We start from the raw sequence: 21,605 nt of genomic DNA, 5'->3' as shown, positions 1-21,605 counted from the left end.
TCATCCTTTGGATCATGAATTGTTTTCAGTTTCCAAAAACACAAAATAAAAAACAAAGAACTACAAGTGAAATTATAGATTCATATTGTTTTTCTTGTTTCTGTGATGTAGGATAAATGGACTCAAACTCAGTTTTGTTTTGCAACGCTGGTATTGTAAATTGATAAATAAATGGACCTTGATATGTGTATGAATAAAGATAAACATACAACATAACAACAACTGCACTGTCACTTATCTCATAGTGTCTCTTTACAGGATGTTGGCCATATGGGAGTCAGACTGTAGGATCTGCAATGTAACAATGAGCCTGACAGCTTTTGTAAACCAAGGGTAGAGAAGAGCATAGATTACAGGGTTTAGACAGGAGTTAATATACATCAGAAACATCATGAAGACCTCAGTTTTAGAACCAACCATGATTTCATAGCCTGCGAGGGACACACAGTAATATGGAGAGTAACAGATCACAAACACAACTACAAGGATACCAAGTGTCCTGGCTGCTTTTATCTCAGATTTCTTGACATGACCAGTCTTCAGTGAGACAATTGCAATTTGGGATCGCATGGCACGAGCCTGAGACACAGCCACCACAAATACTCTCATATACAGAACTATGATGACAGTAATGGGAATAATGAAGTTGACAACAAGATCAACAACTCCTGTGATGTTGACCACACAATCCCCATTGCAGGAATTATACCTGCCTGGCTGCTTCAGGTTATCATAGAAAAGGAAAATGCTGTAGACAACAGAACAAGTCCAACACAATAAAACACATACTGCTGCAAGTCTTTGAGTGGCTTTGACTGTGTAATGCAGAGGATCACAAATTGCCACATAGCGGTCAACAGATATGAGTACCATGTTTCCTACAGATGCAGTGACTATGATGACCGGTAACAGAAAATACAGCACACACATGAGATCACCCAGCATCCAGCAGGTCTCTCTCAGGAGTATTTCAACCGGCATCAGCAGAAAGCCTACAAGAAAATCTGAGACAGCCAAAGAGAGGAGGAGGAGGTTGGTGGGAGTGTGGAGTTGCCTGCAGTGAGAGAATTTCATCATTATGAACAACATCACCAATATTATAATTTTATGAATATTATACTTAATATCCTGTGAAGGTTATGTACCTGAAATGGGAGATGTACCTGAAATGGGAGATGGAGATGATGACCAGCAGGTTGAGAGCTGCAGTGAGAAGAGAGATGGAGTATAGTAGAATATAAACTAGACAATTTCCCGTTGGGAAATCGCGAGAGTGGGCTGTGCTCTGTGCAAATTCGCATCCCACGTACGTTGAGAACTTTCATATTTACATTATATTATATCTAGGCTGAAAGAGCTCAAAAAGCCGAACATTTTGATAGTTGAACTGTTTCTGTAGCTGAACGTATGCTGAAGCAGTAGCAGGATGAAATTTGAAAATGTCCCCATAAGGATGAATGGGAAAACACCTCCCAAACTCCTGCAGTTTGAGAAAAAAGTCTAATGGTTATTGCCAAAATATGTATACAGTGAGTAACAGGAGACATTGCTGAACCATGTGATGTCTTTTTTATTACTGTAGAGTGAAAAATGAGGGAGCCAGAGCGAGAGACAAAACAGGTACTCTCTGCTCCACTCCAGAAATTTAGGCTCAAAGTTAACACTGCGGCTTATGGGGGAGACAGACAGACAGACAGACAGACAGACAGAGACACACACACACACACAGACATACAGATATACAGACACACAGATGCACACGCACACACAGAGAGAGACAGATAGACAGACAGACAGACAGACACACACACAGACGACATACACACACACACACACACAGACAGACAGACCGAACGGTTTCTGTAGCTGAACATATGCAAAAGCAGTAGCAGGATGAAATTTGAAAATGTCCCCATAAGGAGTGTGTGTGTCTGTCTGTGTGTGTGTGTGTTTATGTGTGTGTGTCTCTGTCTATCTGTCTGTCTCTGTGTGTGTGTCCGTGTGTGTCTGTCTGTGTGTCTCTCTCTCTGTCTCTCTCTCTGTGTGTGTGGGGGAGAGTCAGTGATGTTCTGCATTCTAGCTCACGCAATACACACCCATTATAAAGTCCTGAGTTTTTCCAAAATCACTCACGATCGTTAGAGGGTCAGGGTTCAAAAACGAAACATCGTAGGAAAAAAGTTCAAATACAACTCAAATAGACAAGACCCGTGCCTACATTTTAAAGTTTGAATGGTGTTTCTAGGTGAAAGTAGGCCAGAGCAGGAGATGTTTGAAAAAGACGCAGACTTTTGACCTCGTCCCATTCATTCTTATGGGAAACAGTTTTTCGCGTCTTACGACGCGAAAAATTAATATTCTGGAAAACTGAATAATAGCATACCGAGTCAGACCGAGGCGCACGTTTTGATATATTTTTTGTGTGCGTGCGCTCAACGGTGTGGGACGAGTTAAGTGCCGAAATATGGCAAAGGGGTGTAGTAATACCAACATCTGCAGGCCCAGTTCGGCTTGGTTGCCGCGGTGATGGTTGTCGTTAACCCCTAGCAACCACCTGGGACAGCTGATTTGAGAGTGACTTTTGCCCCAAATCTAGACCTCAAACTAGTGCTATATCTTCAAAACCAAACATGATATTGGAAAATTTTCTTCACCATCAAGCCAGGAAGGCCTTAAAGAACACAGCCATTATTTTTGGTGGTCCTAGCTTCTGAAATGTGGTAATAGGAGCGAGTTAAAAACAGGGGCAGTTTGGAAAATCCTCGAAAATCCTCCTCCAGATTAACATTGGGGTAAATGGAGCAGTTGAGAGCTACTCTTGTCGGTTGGAGGCAGATAAATCAAAAACCGTAAATCCTACCAATAAAGTGGACACATTGGGAGAAAGAAGACAAGTGTGGCTACAACTTGGTGAAAAAATCACTCTTCTACTGTGTAATTTGTGGCTGTGGTCGTCAGAGAAAGAGAAAAGTTGTGAGAGTTTTTCTGACTCTCCCCCCACTCTGGCAGTTGGCTCTGCACGAACATTCCGCAATACACACCCATTATAAAGTCCTGAATTTTTCCAAAATCACTCACCATCTTTCAAGGGTCAGAGTTCAAAAACGAAACATCGTGCGAAAAAACTTCAAATACAACTTAAATAGACAAGACCTGTGTCTACGTTTTAAAGTTTGAATGGTGTTTCTAGGTCAAAGTAGGCCCGAGCAGGAGATGTTTGAAAAACGTCGAAGATTTGCGATTTTTTTTTTCCTCGTCCCATTCATTCTTATGGGAAATTTTTCGCAGTTTTTCGCGTCTTACGACGCGAAAAATTAATATTCTGTAGAAATAAATAATAGCAGTGCGAGTCCGATCGAGGCGCACGTTTTGATATATTTTTTGTTTGTGTGCGCTCAAAGCTGCGGGGCAAGTTACGAACCAAAAAAAGGGCGGAAGAAGAATAACTAGACAATTTCCCGTTGGGAAATCGCGAGAGTGGGCTGTGCTCTGTGCAAATTCGCACCCCACGTACGTTGAGAACTTTTAGATCTACCTTTTAAGTAGTTTAGGCTGAAAGAGCTCAAAAAGCCGAACATTTTGATAGTTGAACGGTTTCTGTAGCTGAACTTATGCTGAAGCAGTCGCAGGATGAAATTTGAAAATGTCCCCATAAGGAGTGTGTGTGTCTGTCTGTGTGTGCGTGTGTGTGTGTGTGTCTCTGTCTATCTGTCTGTCTCTGTGTGTGTGTGTCCGTGTGTGTCTGTCTGTGTGTCTGTCTGTGTGTCTCTCTCTCTCTGTGTGTGTGGGGGAGACTCAGTGATGTTCTGCATTCTAGCTCACGCAATACACACCCATTATAAAGTCCTGAGTTTTTCCAAAATCACTCATGATCGTTAGAGGGTCAGGGTTCAAAAACGAAACATCGTAGGAAAAAAGTTCAAATACAACTCAAATAGACAAGACCCGTGCCTACATTTTAAAGTTTGAATGGTGTTTCTAGGTGGAAGTAGGCCAGAGCAGGAGATGTTTGAAAAAGAGGCAGATTTGCAAGTTCTTTTGACCTCGTCCCATTCATTCTGATGGGAAACAGTTTTTCGCGTCTCACGACGCGAAAAATTAATATTCTGGAAAACTGAATAATAGCATACCGAGTCCGACCGAGGCGCACGTTTTGATATATTTTTTGTTTGTGTGCGCTCAACGGTGCGGGACGAGTTAAGTACCGAAATATGGCAAGGGGGTGTAGTAATACAAACACTAGACAATTTCCCGTTGGGAAATCGCGAGAGTGGGCTGTGCTCTGTGCAAATTCGCACCCCACGTACGTTGAGAACTTTCATATTTACATTATATTATGTCTAGGCTGAAAGAGCTTAAAAAGCCGAACATTTTGATAGTTGAACGGTTTCTGTAGCTGAACGTATGATGAAGCAGTCGCAGGATGAAATTTGAAAATGTCCCCATAAGGAGTGTGTGTGTCTGTCTGTGTGTGCGTGTGTGTGTGTGTGTCTCTGTCTATCTGTCTGTCTCTGTGTGTGTGTGTCCGTGTGTGTCTGTCTGTGTGTCTGTCTGTGTGTCTCTCTCTCTGTCTCTCTCTGTGTGTGTGTGGGGGAGACTCAGTGATGTTCTGCATTCTAGCTCACGCAATACACACCCATTATAAAGTCCTGAGTTTTTCCAAAATCACTCACGATCGTTAGAGGGTCAGGGTTCAAAAACGAAACATCGTAGGAAAAAAGTTCAAATACAACTCAAATAGACAAGACCCGTGCCTACATTTTAAAGTTTGAATGGTGTTTCTAGGTGAAAGTAGGCCAGAGCAGGAGATGTTTGAAAAAGACGCAGACTTTTGACCTCGTCCCATTCATTCTTATGGGAAACAGTTTTTCGCGTCTTACGACGCGAAAAATTGATATTCTGGAAAACTGAATAATAGCATACCGAGTCAGAGCGAGCCGCACGTTTTGATATATTTTTTGTTTGCGTGCGCTCAACGGTGCGGGACGAGTTAAGTGCCGAAATATGGCAAGGGGGTGTAGTAATACAAACACTAGACAATTTCCCGTTGGGAAATCGCGAGAGTGGGCTGTGCTCTGTGCAAATTCGCACCCCACGTACGCTGAGAACTTTTAGATCTACCTTTTAAGTAGTTTAGGCTGAAAGAGCTCAAAAAGCCGAACATTTTGATAGTTGAACGGTTTCTGTAGCTGAATCTATGCTGAAGCAGTAGCAGGATGAAATTTGAAAATGTCCCCATAAGGATGAATGGGAAAACACCTCCCAAACTCCTGCAGTTTGAGAAAAAAGTCTAATGGTTATTGCCAAAATATGTATACAGTGAGTAACAGGAGACATTGCTGAACCATGTGATGTCTTTTTTATTACTGTAGAGTGAAAAATGAGGGAGCCAGAGCGAGAGACAAAACAGGTACTCTCTGCTCCACTCCAGAAATTTAGGCTCAAAGTTAACACTGCGGCTTATGGGAGAGACAGACAGACAGACAGAGACACACACACACACACACACACACACACAGACATACAGATATACAGACATACAGATGCACACGCACACACAGAGAGAGACAGATAGACAGACAGACAGACCGAACGGTTTCTGTAGCTGAACGTATGCAAAAGCAGTAGCAGGATGAAATTTGAAAATGTCCCCATAAGGAGTGTGTGTGTCTGTCTGTGTGTGCGTGTGTTTATGTGTGTGTGTCTCTGTCTATCTGTCTGTCTGTGTGTGTGTGTGTGCGTCCCTGTCTATCTGTCTGTCTCTGTGTGTGTGTCCGTGTGTGTCTGTCTGATAGTCTGTGTGTCTCTCTCTCTGTGTGTGGGGGGGAGACTCAGTGATGTTCTGCATTCTAGCTCACGCAATACACACCCATTATAAAGTCCTGAGTTTTTCCAAAATCACTCACCATCATTAGAGGGTCAGGGTTCAAAAACGAAACATCGTAGAAAAAAAGTTCAAATGCAACTCAAATAGACAAGACCCGTGCCTACATTTTAAAGTTTGAATGGTGTTTCTAGGTGAAAGTAGGCCAGAGCAGGAGATGTTTGAAAAAGACGCAGACTTTTGACCTCGTCCCATTCATTCTTATGGGAAACAGTTTTTCGCGTCTTACGACGCGAAAAATTGATATTCTGGAAAACTGAATAATAGCATACCGAGTCAGAGCGAGCCGCACGTTTTGATATATTTTTTGTTTGCGTGCGCTCAACGGTGCGGGACGAGTTAAGTGCCGAAATATGGCAAGGGGGTGTAGTAATACAAACACTAGACAATTTCCCGTTGGGAAATCGCGAGAGTGGGCTGTGCTCTGTGCAAATTCGCACCCCACGTACGCTGAGAACTTTTAGATCTACCTTTTAAGTAGTTTAGGCTGAAAGAGCTCAAAAAGCCGAACATTTTGATAGTTGAACGGTTTCTGTAGCTGAATCTATGCTGAAGCAGTAGCAGGATGAAATTTGAAAATGTCCCCATAAGGATGAATGGGAAAACACCTCCCAAACTCCTGCAGTTTGAGAAAAAAGTCTAATGGTTATTGCCAAAATATGTATACAGTGAGTAACAGGAGACATTGCTGAACCATGTGATGTCTTTTTTATTACTGTAGAGTGAAAAATGAGGGAGCCAGAGCGAGAGACAAAACAGGTACTCTCTGCTCCACTCCAGAAATTTAGGCTCAAAGTTAACACTGCGGCTTATGGGAGAGACAGACAGACAGACAGAGACACACACACACACACACACACACACACAGACATACAGATATACAGACATACAGATGCACACGCACACACAGAGAGAGACAGATAGACAGACAGACAGACCGAACGGTTTCTGTAGCTGAACGTATGCAAAAGCAGTAGCAGGATGAAATTTGAAAATGTCCCCATAAGGAGTGTGTGTGTCTGTCTGTGTGTGCGTGTGTTTATGTGTGTGTGTCTCTGTCTATCTGTCTGTCTGTGTGTGTGTGTGTGCGTCCCTGTCTATCTGTCTGTCTCTGTGTGTGTGTCCGTGTGTGTCTGTCTGATAGTCTGTGTGTCTCTCTCTCTGTGTGTGGGGGGGAGACTCAGTGATGTTCTGCATTCTAGCTCACGCAATACACACCCATTATAAAGTCCTGAGTTTTTCCAAAATCACTCACCATCATTAGAGGGTCAGGGTTCAAAAACGAAACATCGTAGAAAAAAAGTTCAAATGCAACTCAAATAGACAAGACCCGTGCCTACATTTTAAAGTTTGAATGGTGTTTCTAGGTGGAAGTAGGCCAGAGCAGGAGATGTTTGAAAAAGAGGCAGATTTGCGAGTTCTTTTGACCTCATCCCATTCATTCTGATGGGAAACAGTTTTTCGCGTCTTACGACGCGAAAAATTAATATTCTGGAAAACTGAATAATAGCATACCGAGTCAGAGCGAGCCGCACGTTTTGATATATTTTTTGTGTGTGTGCGCTCAACGGTGAGGGACGAGTTAAGTGCCGAAATCAGGCAAGGGGGTGTAGTAATACAAACACTAGACAATTTCCCGTTGGGAAATCGCGAGAGTGGGCTGTGCTCTGTGCAAATTCGCACCCCACGTACGTTGAGAACTTTAAGATCTACCTTTTAAGTAGTTTAGGCTGAAAGAGCTCAAAAAGCCGAACATTTTGATAGTTGAACGGTTTCTGTAGCTGAACGTATGCCGAAGCAGTAGCAGGATGAAATTTGAAAATGTCCCCATAAGGAGTGTGTGTGTCTGTCTGTCTCTGTGTGTGTCTGTGTGTCTGTGTGTGCGTGTGTGTGTGTGTGTGTGTGTGTCTGTCTCTGTCTATCTGTCTGTCTCTGTGTGTGTGTGTCCGTGTGTGTCTGTCTGTGTCTGTCTGTGTGTCTCTCTCTCTGTCTCTCTCTCTGTGTTTGTGGGGGAGACTCTGATGTGCTCACGCAATACACACCCATTATAAAGTCCTGAGTTTTTCCAAAATCACTCACGATCGTTAGAGGGTCAGGGTTCAAAAACGAAACATCGTAGGAAAAAAGTTCAAATACAACTCAAATAGACAAGACCCGTGCCTACATTTTAAAGTTTGAATGGTGTTTCTAGGTGAAAGTAGGCCAGAGCAGGAGATGTTTGAAAAAGACGCAGACTTTTGACCTCGTCCCATTCATTCTTATGGGAAACAGTTTTTCGCGTCTTACGACGCGAAAAATTAATATTCTGGAAAACTGAATGATAGCATACCGAGTCAGAGCGAGCCGCACGTTTTGATATATTTTTTGTTTGCGTGCGCTCAACGGTGAGGGACGAGTTAAGTGCCGAAATATGGCAAAGGGGTGTAGTAATACTAGCATCTGCAGGCCCAGTTCGGCTTGGTTGCCGCGGTGATGGTTGTCGTTAACCCCTAGCAACCACCTGGGACAGCTGATTTGAGAGTGACTTTTGCCCCAAATGTAGACCTCAAACTAGTGCTATATCTTCAAAACCAAACATGATATTGGAAAATTTTCTTCACCATCAAGCCAGGAAGGCCTTAAAGAACACAGCCATTATTTTTTGTGGTCCTAGCTTCTGAAATGTGGTAATAGAAGCGAGTTAAAAACAGGGGCAGTTTGGAAAATCCTTGAAAATCCTCCTCCAGATTAACATTGGGGTAAATGGAGCAGTTGAGAGCTACTCTTGTCGGTTGGAGGCAGATAAATCAAAAACCGTAAATCCTACCAATAAAGTGGACACATTGGGAGAAAGAGGACAAGTGTGGCTACAACTTGGTGAAAAAATCACTCTTCTACTGTGTAATTTGTGGCTGTGGTCGTCAGAGAAAGAGAAAAGTTGTGAGAGTTTTTCTGAGTCTCCCCCCACTCTGGCAGTTGGCTCTGCACGAACATTCCGCAATACACACCCATTATAAAGTCCTGAATTTTTCCAAAATCACTCGCCATCTTTCAAGGGTCAGAGTTCAAAAACGAAACATCGTGCGAAAAAACTTCAAATACAACTCAGATAGACAAGACCCGTGCCGACGTTTTAAAGTTTGAATGGTGTTTCTAGGTCAAAGTAGGCCCGAGCAGGAGATGTTTGAAAAAGAGGCAGATTTGCGAGTTCTTTTGACCTCATCCCATTCATTCTGATGGGAAACAGTTTTTCGCGTCTTACGACGCGAAAAATTAATATTCTGGAAAACTGAATGATAGCATACCGAGTCAGAGCGAGCCGCACGTTTTGATATATTTTTTGTGTGTGTGCGCTCAACGGTGAGGGACGAGTTAAGTGCCGAAATCAGGCAAGGGGGTGTAGTAATACAAACACTAGACAATTTCCCGTTGGGAAATCGCGAGAGTGGGCTGTGCTCTGTGCAAATTCGCACCCCACGTACGTTGAGAACTTTCATATTTACATTATATTACATCTAGGTTGAAAGAGCTTAAAAAGCCGAACATTTTGATAGTTGAACGGTTTCTGTAGCTGAACGTATGATGAAGCAGTCGCAGGATGAAATTTGAAAATGTCCCCATAAGGAGTGTGTGTGTCTGTCTGTGTGTGCGTGTGTGTGTGTGTGTCTCTGTCTATCTGTCTGTCTCTGTGTGTGTGTGTCCGTGTGTGTCTGTCTGTGTGTCTGTCTGTGTGTCTCTCTCTCTGTCTCTCTCTCTGTGTGTGTGGGGGAGACTCAGTGATGTTCTGCATTCTAGCTCACGCAATACACACCCATTATAAAGTCCTGAGTTTTTCCAAAATCACTCACCATCATTAGAGGGTCAGGGTTCAAAAACGAAACATCGTAGAAAAAAAGTTCAAATGCAACTCAAATAGACAAGACCCGTGCCTACATTTTAAAGTTTGAATGGTGTTTCTAGGTGAAAGTAGGCCAGAGCAGGAGATGTTTGAAAAAGAGGCAGATTTGCGAGTTCTTTTGACCTCATCCCATTCATTCTGATGGGAAACAGTTTTTCGCGTCTTACGACGCGAAAAATTAATATTCTGGAAAACTGAATGATAGCATACCGAGTCAGAGCGAGCCGCACGTTTTGATATATTTTTTGTGTGTGTGCGCTCAACGGTGAGGGACGAGTTAAGTGCCGAAATCAGGCAAGGGGGTGTAGTAATACAAACACTAGACAATTTCCCGTTGGGAAATCGCGAGAGTGGGCTGTGCTCCGTGCAAATTCGCACCCCACGTACGTTGAGAACTTTCAGATCTACCTTTTAAGTAGTTTAGGCTGAAAGAGCTCAAAAAGCCGAACATTTTGATAGTTGAACGGTTTCTGTAGCTGAACGTATGATTAAGCAGTAGCAGGATGAAATTTGAAAATGTCCCCATAAGGATGAATGGGAAAACACCTCCCAAACTCCTGCAGTTTGAGAAAAAAGTCTAATGGTTATTGCCAAAATATGTATACAGTGAGTAACAGGAGACATTGCTGAACCATGTGATGTCTTTTTTATTACTGTAGAGTGAAAAATGAGGGAGCCAGAGCGAGAGACAAAACAGGTACTGTCTGCTCCACTCCAGAAATTTAGGCTCAAAGTTAACACTGCGGCTTATGGGAGAGACAGACAGACAGATAGAGACACACACACACACACAGACATACAGATATACAGACACACAGATGCACACGCACACACAGAGAGAGACAGGTAGACAGACAGACAGACACACACACACAAGCAGTAGCAGGATGAAATTTGAAAATGTCCCCATAAGGAGTGTGTGTGTGTCTCTCTGTGTGTGTCTGTGTGTGTGTGTGTGTGTGTGTGTCTGTCTGTCTGTCGTGTGTCTGTGTATCTGTATGTCTGTCTGTGTGTGTGTGTGTCTGTGTGTGTCTGTGTGTGTCTGTCTGTCTGTCTGTCTATCTGTATGTCTGTGTGTGTGTGTGTGTGTGTCTGTGTGTGTCTGTGTGTGTCTGTCTGTCTGTCTGTCTGTCTGTGTGTGTGTGTCTGTCTCTGTGTGTGTCTGTCTGTCTGTCTGTCTATCTGTCTCTCTCTCTGTGTGTGTGTCTCTGCAGGCCCAGTTCAGCTTGGTTGCCGCGGTGATGGTTGTCGTTAACCCCTAGCAACCACCTGGGACAGCTGATTTGAGAGTGACTTTTGCCCCAAATCTAGACCTCAAACTAGTGCTATATCTTCAAAACCAAACATGATATTGGAAAAATTTCTTCACCATCAAGCCAGGAAGGCCTTAAAGAACACAGCCATTATTTTTTGTGGTCCTAGCTTCAGAAATGTGGTCATAGGAGCGAGTTAAAAACAGGGGCAGTTTGGAAAATCCTCGAAAATCCTCCTCCAGATTAACATTGGGGTAAATGGAGCAGTTGAGAGCTACTCTTGTCGGTTGGAGGCAGATAAATCAAAAACCGTAAATCCTACCAATAAAGTGGACACATTGGGAGAAAGAGGATAAGTGTGGCTACAACTTGATGAAAAAATCACTTTTCTACTGTGTAATTTGTGGCTGTGGTCGTCAGAGAAAGAGAAAAGTTGTGAGAGTTTTTCTGGGTCTCCCCCCACTCTGGCAGTTGGCTCTGCACGAACATTCCGCAATACACACCCATTATAAAGTCCTGAATTTTTCCAAAATCACTCACCATCTTTCAAGGGTCAGAGTTCAAAAACGAAACATCGTGGGAAAAAACTTCAGATACAACTCAGATAGACAAGACCCGTGCCGACGTTTTAAAGTTTGAATGGTGTTTCTAGGTGAACGTAGGCCCGAGTAGGAGATGTTTGAAAAACGTCGAAGATTTGCGAGTTTTTTTTTCCTCGTCCCATTCATTCTTATGGGAAATTTTTCGCAGTTTTTCGCGTCTTACGACGCGAAAAATTAATATTCTGGAAATCTGAATAATAGCACACCGAGTCCGATCGAGGCGCACGTTTTGATATATTTTTTGTTCGTGTGCGCTCAAAGCTGCGGGGCAAGTTAACCGTCAAAAAACGGCGGAAGAAGAATAATAATAAAAAGAGGCCCGGGGAATAACAATAGTGGGCTGTGCTCCGCACAGCCCACTATGTACACCTCTATACAGAGGTGTACATAGTGGGCTTTGCGGGGCACAGCCCACTAACTAGACAATTTCCCGTTGGGAAATCGCGAGAGTGGGCTGTGCTCTGTGCAAATTCGCACCCCACGTACGTTGAGAACTTTCATATTTACATTATATTATATCTAGGCTGAAAGAGCTTAAAAAGCCGAACATTTTGATAGTTGAACGGTTTCTGTAGCTGAACGTATGATGAAGCAGTCGCAGGATGAAATTTGAAAATGTCCCCATAAGGAGTGTGTGTGTCTGTCTGTGTGTGCGTGTGTGTGTGTGTGTGTGTCTCTGTCTATCTGTCTGTCTCTGTGTGTGTGTGTCCGTGTGTGTCTGTCTGTGTGTCTGTGTGTCTCTCTCTCTGTCTCTCTCTCTGTGTGTGTGGGGGAGACTCAGTGATGTTCTGCATTCTAGCTCACGCAATACACACCCATTATAAAGTCCTGAGTTTTTCCAAAATCACTCATGATCGTTAGAGGGTCAGGGTTCAAAAACGAAACATCGTAGGAAAAAAGTTCAAATACAACTCAAATAGACAAGACCTGTGCCTACATTTTAAAGTTTGAATGGTGTTTCTAGGTGAAAGTAGGCCAGAGCAGGAGATGTTTGAAAAAGATGCAGACTTTTGACCTCGTCCCATTCATTCTTATGGGAAACAGTTTTTCGCGTCTTACGACGCGAAAAATTAATATTCTGGAAAACTGAATAATAGCATACCGAGTCAGAGCGAGCCGCACGTTTTGATATATTTTTTGTTTGCGTGCGCTCAACGGTGCGGGACGAGTTAAGTGCCGAAATATGGCAAAGGGGTGTAGTAATACCAGCATCTGCAGGCCCAGTTCGGCTTGGTTGCCGCGGTGATGGTTGTCGTTAACCCCTAGCAACCACCTGGGACAGCTGATTTGAGAGTGACTTTTGCCCCAAATCTAGACCTCAAACTAGTGCTATATCTTCAAAACCAAACATGATATTGGAAAATTTTCTTCACCATCAAGCCAGGAAGGCCTTAAAGAACACAGCCATTATTTTTGGTGGTCCTAGCTTCTGAAATGTGGTCATAGGAGCGAGTTAAAAACAGGGGCAGTTTGGAAAATCCTCGAAAATCCTCCTCCAGATTAACATTGGGGTAAATGGAGCAGTTGAGAGCTACTCTTGTCGGTTGGAGGCAGATAAATCAAAAACCGTAAATCCTACCAATAAAGTGGACACATTGGGAGAAAGAGGACAAGTGTGGCTACAACTTGATGAAAAAATCACTTTTCTACTGTGTAATTTGTGGCTGTGGTCGTCAGAGAAAGAGAAAAGTTGTGAGAGTTTTTCTGAGTCTCCCCCCACTCTGGCAGTTGGCTCTGCACGAACATTCCGCAATACACACCCATTATAAAGTCCTGAATTTTTCCAAAATCACTCACCATCTTTCAAGGGTCAGAGTTCAAAAACGAAACATCGTGCGAAAAAACTTCAAATACAACTCAGATAGACAAGACCCGTGCCTACGTTTTAAAGTTTGAATGGTGTTTCTAGGTCAACGTAGGCCCGAGCAGGACATGTTTGAAAAACGTGGAAGATTTGCGATCTTTTTTTTCCTCGTCCCATTCATTCTTATGGGAAATTTTTCGCAGTTTTTCGCATCTTACGACGCGAAGACTTCCGACCTGGAGAAAACAAATAATAGCAATAATCGTCCGATCGAGCCGCACGTTTTGATATATTTTTTGTTTGTGTGCGCTCAAAGCTGCGGGACAAGTTACGCGCCGAAGCGCAAATGGGAAAACCCATTATATAAGCGAGCGGGAGGAAGAATAATAAAAAGAGGCCCGGGGAATAACAATAGTGGGCTGTGCTCCGCACAGCCCACTATGTACACCTCTGTACAGAGGTGTACATAGTGGGCTTGAGCATAAAATGGGCTTGAGCATAGTGGGCTTGAGCATAAAACACAATGTGTTAACTCAGGATCATTCAATTAATCACAACTTGATAGAACAGATACAATTCTGTGTGTAGGCTGCACATTTTTACTGTCGGAGAATGCAAGAATCACTGTAGGCCTAAAGCAGTGAGGATGATATATATGTATATCTATATATCTATATATCTATATATATATATATATATATATATATGTATATATATTATTCATTTTCATGTAAAATGTCAAAGCCCCAGGGAGCCACTGCAGTGGGGCAAAAGACCCGCATGTGGCTCCAGAGCTGGAAATTGGAAATGGAAATTTTCGGCTCACCTTTTGTCTCTACATTTTTAAATTATTCACTGTAAATTCTGAAAAAAAAATTTAATGATAAAAATAAGTAAACAAAAAAACAAAACAAAAGCAAATACAGAGACCGGAAAATACAACTGTATGTTTGTTTAGTTTTTTTTGCCACACTGCTGGTAAAATTTGCAGAATGCAATTCCTTCAGAAAAAGTGAATTTTACATTTGTATACAGATTTGTATACAAAACAAATTGTGGCATATTGTGCTACATTTTAGTTGAGTGACCTTCATCGAAACATGACTTTTGAATGAATTCACCAGAAGAGTTGAGTGTACAGGAGCTGATTTATCATGTTGTGACATATACTGTATTCTGAAATGAACAACGTTTAGGCATCTGAGGGGAACATCGGCACCTTTAAAGTGCTTTCACATTTCATAAATAATTAATGATGAAGGAAAGGCTCATTAAATATCAACATATGCTCAGTGTTGATTTGGAAAATTACAGGCAGAACAGGCTGTATATTTCTTCAAAAACTTGCAGTGTCAGTATGATGTTTGGACTCACTTTTACAAGGTTACAGAGTACATTTATTGAGTGTTGGTGATCAATTGGAGAGTCTCACAGCCCGGGGAATGAAGCTGCTCTGTAGTCTGGTGGTAAGACAGCAGAGACTTCTGTATCTTTTTCCAGATGGCAGCAGAGTGAACAGCCTGTGGCTGGGGTGGGTGATATCACTGATGCTCTGTAGATGGTACCAGTGATGTTCTGGGCGGTTTTAATCAGCTGCTGTAAAACCTTCCTGTCCTGGGCCATGATGAATCATGCCAGTTTGTGATGCTTCCATTAGGGATGCTTTCTATTGCTCCTCTGTAAAGGCTCCAGAATTTAGCCTTTCTAAGTTTCTGTAGGAACTACGCCTTTTCTGTTGTCTTTTCTTTTCTCTCCTATGGAGGACAGTGGAGTCAAAACATACAGCTTGCAAGTTTGAAGTTGGGTCCCAGCTAGCCGGTATTGATATAGGATTAGAATAGAACAGAAAAATGTTATTGTCCATCCCAACAGTGACAGAAATTCTCCTGCAGGCTCAACAATACACATGGTTCACATTTAAAACACATTTAAGACACACATTTATTCTTGAGCTTGTACAGTTATTGGCCCTCATTGATAATGCAGTCTGTAGAAATATAAACACAAGTTACTGAACCAGTCAATCAATCAATAAATCTTTATTTGTATAGCGCCAATTCACAACAGAAGTTATCTCATGACACTTTCCAATTTGAGCAGGTCTAGACTATACGCTGATTAATTTATAAGTCCTGTTCATGAGTAAAATGCACCCACACAATTCAATAGCTTCCCAGCCGTCATGAGGACATTTCTGTCATATTTCCATCAAACATAAAGTTAATCCACTGGGTCTTGCCATCCTCAGACGGAAGCAGATGAAGACTTTTGTGTTGACTCTTCCAGGCAACACCAGGGGTCCGTTTCACAAAGCAGGTTCAACAAACTCTGAGTCTAACCTTGAACTCTGAGTTGATCTACTCTGAGATAGGAAACTCTGAGTTTTCGGTTCCAGAACAGCTGATTTGAGTTAGTTTGATCAACTCGGAGTAGTTTCACCTGGAGTTAAGCGCGTGCGCCACAAGTATAAAAAGACAGCATCAATGGAGCCCCGATTCGACGAGTCACCATGGCAACGGGGAAGAGGAGGGCTACGTTTTTTTTTTATTAATGCGCTCATACGGTGAGTTTGAGCACGTTTTTAGAAGGAAGTGTAAGCAGCTTAAGATGAAACATAAAAACATTGTTCAAACAGGTAAGACCTCGGCATAATCTCATGGGAGTACCTCATTTTGATCATGTTTTACATTGTAAAGTAAATATTAAGTGGCTGTTTGACTGTACAGTTGTTTTATCCCCAACATAATGCTGTTTTCACACACATAAATGTCTTCTCATCTATATCATGTTCTGTTAAAGAATTAAGCCTATTTAAACTAACACAGACTTCTACTCAGCCAACAGAAAGAAAGCAGATGCCCGTAAAACGGGTGGTGGCCCAGCACCGCACCTCTAACAGAGGCAGAGGAGCTGGCCCTAAGCCTGGAGGGAGCTCATCCTCTGAGCTCAGCCCCCAAGACACAAGCGCTTTTATAAAATTTAATATGCCTAGACCTATCTATATATTTTAAGCCTATTCATAAAAATATTTATTTCCCTTTCATGACTTTTTTTTACTTTTGTAAAGTGCTCTGCATCTCCGACGTTGTATAAAAAACTCCCATTTGCAAAAAAACGCAGCGCAACACACACTATCTGCTGGGATGTGAGAGCATGACTTCGGTTGGTAATGTTGGAAATGTAAGGACGGATTAGGTTGTGTATGTAAATGATGGACTGTGACGTGAAACGGTACCGCTCAAAAAGATAATTGTCTGGAAATGCAAGAACGTCTATGCGCGGTCTGATAATCATCTCCCGACGAATATTTAATTCTCTGCGCAGTAATGCTGCACCTTCATCCACGGGATCATTATCAAAAGGACATGCCATGGTAGTGAAAATAGTCGCCACCTAATATAACTTCTAATGTCGCCTACTGACTGATTTTTGCAATGATTTTCTCAAAAAACAGACGGCAGAACTATATTACGCCAAAACTCGCCTGCTGACTGAATGAATGAGGAAATCAAATACCGTGTGTGGCTGAAAGAGGGCGGAGACAGAGAGAAACTCGAGGTTTGGTGAGGAAAAACCTGGTCCCGACCAGGTTAGGTTCATAGAGTATGTTACCATGGTAACTGACCGAGAGCTTAAGTTACCTCTCTCTGTGAAACAGGCTAGAGTTACCCCTCTTTCTCTGGTTTGAGTTACCTCCCTTTGTGAAACGGAAAACTCAGAGTTTCCCTCATTTCAGGGTTAACAGACTCAGAGTTTTCACTAAACCTGCTTTGTGAAACGGACCCCAGAACAGCCCCTGTGCTAAGCTTTGTACTGGCCCGCACACCATTATCTGTATCTGTTCAGCCTACCAAATTATATGCATGTGTATTGGAATGGGAGGGGCTTAAATCAGAAGCGGGTGGTGCTTAAACTGGAAGTTGATGATTTATGCCTGAAATTGATATGGGTTCAACATAAGTTGCTATATTTACAAAAAACTTCCACAATTTACTATTTACAGAATGGTTTTCGGAAACTTAAGAATTAACTTAGGCATTTCATCATTTGTAAGTGTGACACCATTTATGGTTTTAAGGATATCTTTGGACAATTTCCAGCCGTGTTTGTGGCAACAAAAACTGATATTTTTGACAGGAAGTCGCGAAATTTGTATTCAATAATTGTCGATTTGGATGATTGATACCTCTACAGAACCGTAAGCACCAATAGAGTCAAGGGGCGTGTCCCCAAATCAATTTCACCAACACCCCCAAGCCCCCAATTGAAGCAGCTCGTCCACAGGGAAATGCATTCAGAAACACTGTGTGACACTGCAAAGTTGTAGCTCAAAGAAAATATATCGGGCAAGTTAAAAGTTTTTTCATAAAATATAAAGAGGCATTCAGTAAAGGTTGTGCACAGATACAGTAGGTACTACTTCGCTGTGGCCGAGTTCTCGCGTGAATCACGCGAGAATCACGCACCTTTTTAGTGGAGGATCAAATGTGTTTTCATGAGAAGCGGCAATGTGCCCAAACAACCACCAGGTGGCATCTGTGAGCAGGGGGACGACAACATGCAGCAGCAGGGAGCAGTGACCATGAACGGGGAATGGACAGAGTTGCCTGATTTCTGTTTCTGTTCGTTGTTGCTTGAATACAAGAATGTAGCTAATAATACCTCACCCACTCCACACCTCATTCTAACTTCTTCCTTCAGCCTGTCGCTACAGGGTCCCTCTAGCAAGGACAAACTTAGTGAAAAAAATCATTCATCTCATCCGCCATCATCATCATCAACAACTCACTATGAAGCCTTTTAAATGTCTTTTAAGGTCTTATTCTTTGTATTTTGTATTTATCTGTGATATTCCCATTTTATGTTTATCTGTTTTCGTTTTGCTTTTATGTTTAACTGTGTTTTTTTTTTGTGCACACGTCAAAGACCCTAAAGACATCTGAGGTTGTGGTTTGCCTCGCTCGCTGCAGCCACGGCTAAGCGGAGGCAGAAACAATTACGCACAGCCTACAGAAGTTTCAACGTCCATACAAGCATTTAAGAAATGATTCTTATCAGTTCCATAATTCAGAGAGGATTTTTACTCAACGAAAAAATGTATAGAGATCAGTTTTTAGGTTGAAGACACGACAGCAGCACGTATGTCCAGACGCTGATGTGTGTCAGCTGGGGCAGCGGGTCGGTGATGCATAAGACACATGAGAGCATTATGACTGATGTATAGCTCCCCTGGTAGAGCAGCTCCCTCCGTAAGCAGAATCATCGCTCGTATGGGTTCAAATCTCAGTATAGGTTGTACCTTTAGTTAATGTGTTTTCTTTTCTCATCATCATTATGATCACATATGGCTCCAAGTTTGAGCAAATAAATGAGCAAATGAGCATTAATTCTCCACCGGGCCGCGGCACCAGCTTTCCTGCTTGTGTAGAATAGAAAGCGCAAATAATTGTGTTAAATTCTGACACCACAACTGTAGCGTACCGAATATCAATAGATGATAACCAGAAAAAAAAACTTTCTATTGATCTGATTCACCGGCTTTCTTTCTTTCTTTCACCGGCTTTCAGTGTGACCTTTCTATTCCTTATATTTTCTACAACAGGCTTATAGAAAGAAGAACGACGCCACGTCATGTCAGACAGTTTTCTCTAGCTTTATTAAAATACATTATCAGCAGCTTCACAGTAGTCGGATATACAGAAGGTTATTTAAAGCGGAGTGAGTCCCTGAAGCAGTCTCCCTGCAGGAGGAGATCCCTTGGCCGTAATGTTCACTGTCTGCCAGTCACATGCCAGTTGGTGCGCCCTTTAAAGGATAACTACCGTTTTTTACAACCTGGACCTTATTTCTAGCAAAATATATGATCATGTACTCACCCAGATAACTTTGGTGTCATTCGGCGTTGTTCGGACGAAATTAGATCCAGTGTAGCGCCGATATATCCATATAATGCGAGTGACGGGGCAGCGACACACAGCCTCTATATAACGCATTATCTGCCACGAAACTAGTTCATTTCATTAATATTGTGTCATGATACGCTAGCGCTATTCCCCTCTGAGTCCGGGCTCGTCCGTTATCAACATCCGGGGTCAAACTAGCAGTAGCAGCTACAGGTAAACAAGCCGGCTGTCGCGGGTGCGCGCGCAGCTCAGAGACGACATCCTCCAGGTCAGAGGTAGTAGATCAACCTACAGACCCCGGATGTTGACAATAGACGAGCCCGGACTCAGAGGGGAATAGCACTAGCATATCGTAACAAAATATTAATGAAATGAACTCGTTTCGTGGCAGATAATGCTCATAAAGGCTGCGCTTCGGTGCCCCGTCACTCGCATTATATGGATATATCGGCGCTACACTGGATCTAATTTCGTCCGAACGACGCCAAATGACACCAAAGTTATCTGGGTGATTAAATGATCATATATTTTGCTAAAAATAAGGTCCAGGTTGTAAAAAACGGTAGTTATCCTTTAATGCTATCACTTGCTTGATGACTTTGCCCAAGTGATCAATGTATTTGTTGCAGACCTCTTTGCTGTCCTCAGCGCGCCGGGGTGGGGGTGGGGGCACTGGCGTAGCAAGCTTTTCAAAAGTGTGGGGGATGGATGTGGTCTTTCCAGTTAAGCGAACTTGTTCCAGTTGCCTTAACATTAGCATTCCCTCCTGCTCAAATCTTACTACAGTCGCTCAGTTTCTCTGGCCGCTCTCTGTCTGCGCTGCGGATGCCTCCTCTCCCCCTCCCTCTCCTGTTATTGCTTCAAACATGACACCGGCTTTCAGTGTGACCGGCTGATGATTGGCTGTTCTGCCTCAAGTCCCACCTTTCTTGCTGTGTTAGATATATCGGGAACTAGCCATAGATATACATATTTATATACATATGTAGCCCTGTACAAAATTCATATAGGGTACAGTGCATTAAAATTGAGTTAAAAAATATAATATGTTGTTTTATAAATAATTCATGATATAAAGAGGAAAAGTTCATGATAAATACAGTTCAAGATATTAAAAATGGTTAATATATGCTGTTTAAAAGTATAAATATGATGTACAGTTTAATAAAATAGACTATTTACAGTTAAAAAGATAAATAAGTATTAAGGTCTTTAAGTTAATGTAAGTTAATCAAATAACTGATCTGAGAGAAAAAAGAGATGAGCAAGCAGTATTTATGTTAGTAACCTAACTTGTTACCTGTGGTATCCGCGGGTCATTCCGACATACCGCCACTCCGACGTTGACATCTAGTTGTCGTAATGGCGGCACTTCCATTGATTGAAAACGTCCCACCACTCCGACAATTTCTGTTTCCATTGTCGGAACACATCTTTTAAAAGGGTTAAGGTTAGGGTTAGGGTTATGGGTTGGGTTAGTATTAGTCTTGTCGGAATGCCGGGACGAAACTTTGTCGGAATGGCGGAACTTTCGCATGTCGGAATAGCGGTATGTCGGAATGGTGACATGTCGGAATGGCGGTATGTCGGAATTTTGGGATGTCGGAATGCCAGCATGTAACCATTACCTGTCATGTGTCAATCATTTCATTTCTGTTTTCCTTTTGGTTGTTATCGAGTTCAAGAGCCAATCAGTGTGTATTTGCTGGTAAGGGGCGGGACTATTGGCGCAGGTTAGTGTGAATGTGTAGTGCGCATGCGAGAGGAGAGACACAGACGGTCGTGAAGAGAGCTATCGTCCGGAGTTCAGAGTGGGAAACAATTAAGAGTTATTGAGGTCGACTACCCGTGGTCCTGGTTTTTGCTCTTTTATGTGACTCGCAGAAGGTAAATATAATGTATATGCCATGATTTTGTGAGCTGTAACTTAATGTTGTAGTGGAAAAGACCGGAGTGCAATGTATTTAGCCACCCGCTAACTAGCGTAGCATCCCGTGTTTGATAGCATGGCTTTAGCCTGTTGTTAATCTCTAAATGCTAAAATGAGTTAACGTTAAGTCAATTTGATATAGCGTGGTGATATTATGGCTCAACAGAGTTCATGTAATTAAAGGAGACGGACACTGTGAAGAGAGAGATTGAGACGGTTGCTGTTGGATGGACCCTGCTGTTTTCTTCTTCCCGGGATTTTTCGTCGTGTGTGCTGCGCTTGGACTTCTGCCTGCCATCACCCCCATCTGTGACTGCTATTGACATATGTCCCCCTGCTATCCCCTTTTCTG

At 42.6% G+C, this 21,605-nt stretch overlaps 1 protein-coding gene across 1 annotated transcript; it reads right to left on the bottom strand.

Moving 5' to 3' along the window:
* Nucleotides 1-252: 252 nt before the first annotated feature.
* On the bottom strand, nucleotides 253-20,743 carry LOC311262937 (trace amine-associated receptor 4-like; the record flags this gene model as incomplete). Its single annotated transcript, XM_084362687.1, has 3 exons — nucleotides 253-1,054; nucleotides 1,164-1,285; nucleotides 20,624-20,743. The coding sequence occupies 3 exons, from the start codon at nucleotides 20,741-20,743 to the stop codon at nucleotides 253-255; spliced, it is 1,044 nt and encodes a 347-aa protein (XP_084218813.1).
* Nucleotides 20,744-21,605: the final 862 nt, after the last annotated feature.

Source organism: Pagrus pagrus (assembly GCF_965226575.1).
Source record: "Pagrus pagrus genome assembly, chromosome: 9".
NCBI lineage: Eukaryota > Metazoa > Chordata > Actinopteri > Spariformes > Sparidae > Pagrus > Pagrus pagrus.
Note: the sequence above shows the minus strand (reverse complement) of the source record. Positions and strands in the feature narration are given on the sequence as shown.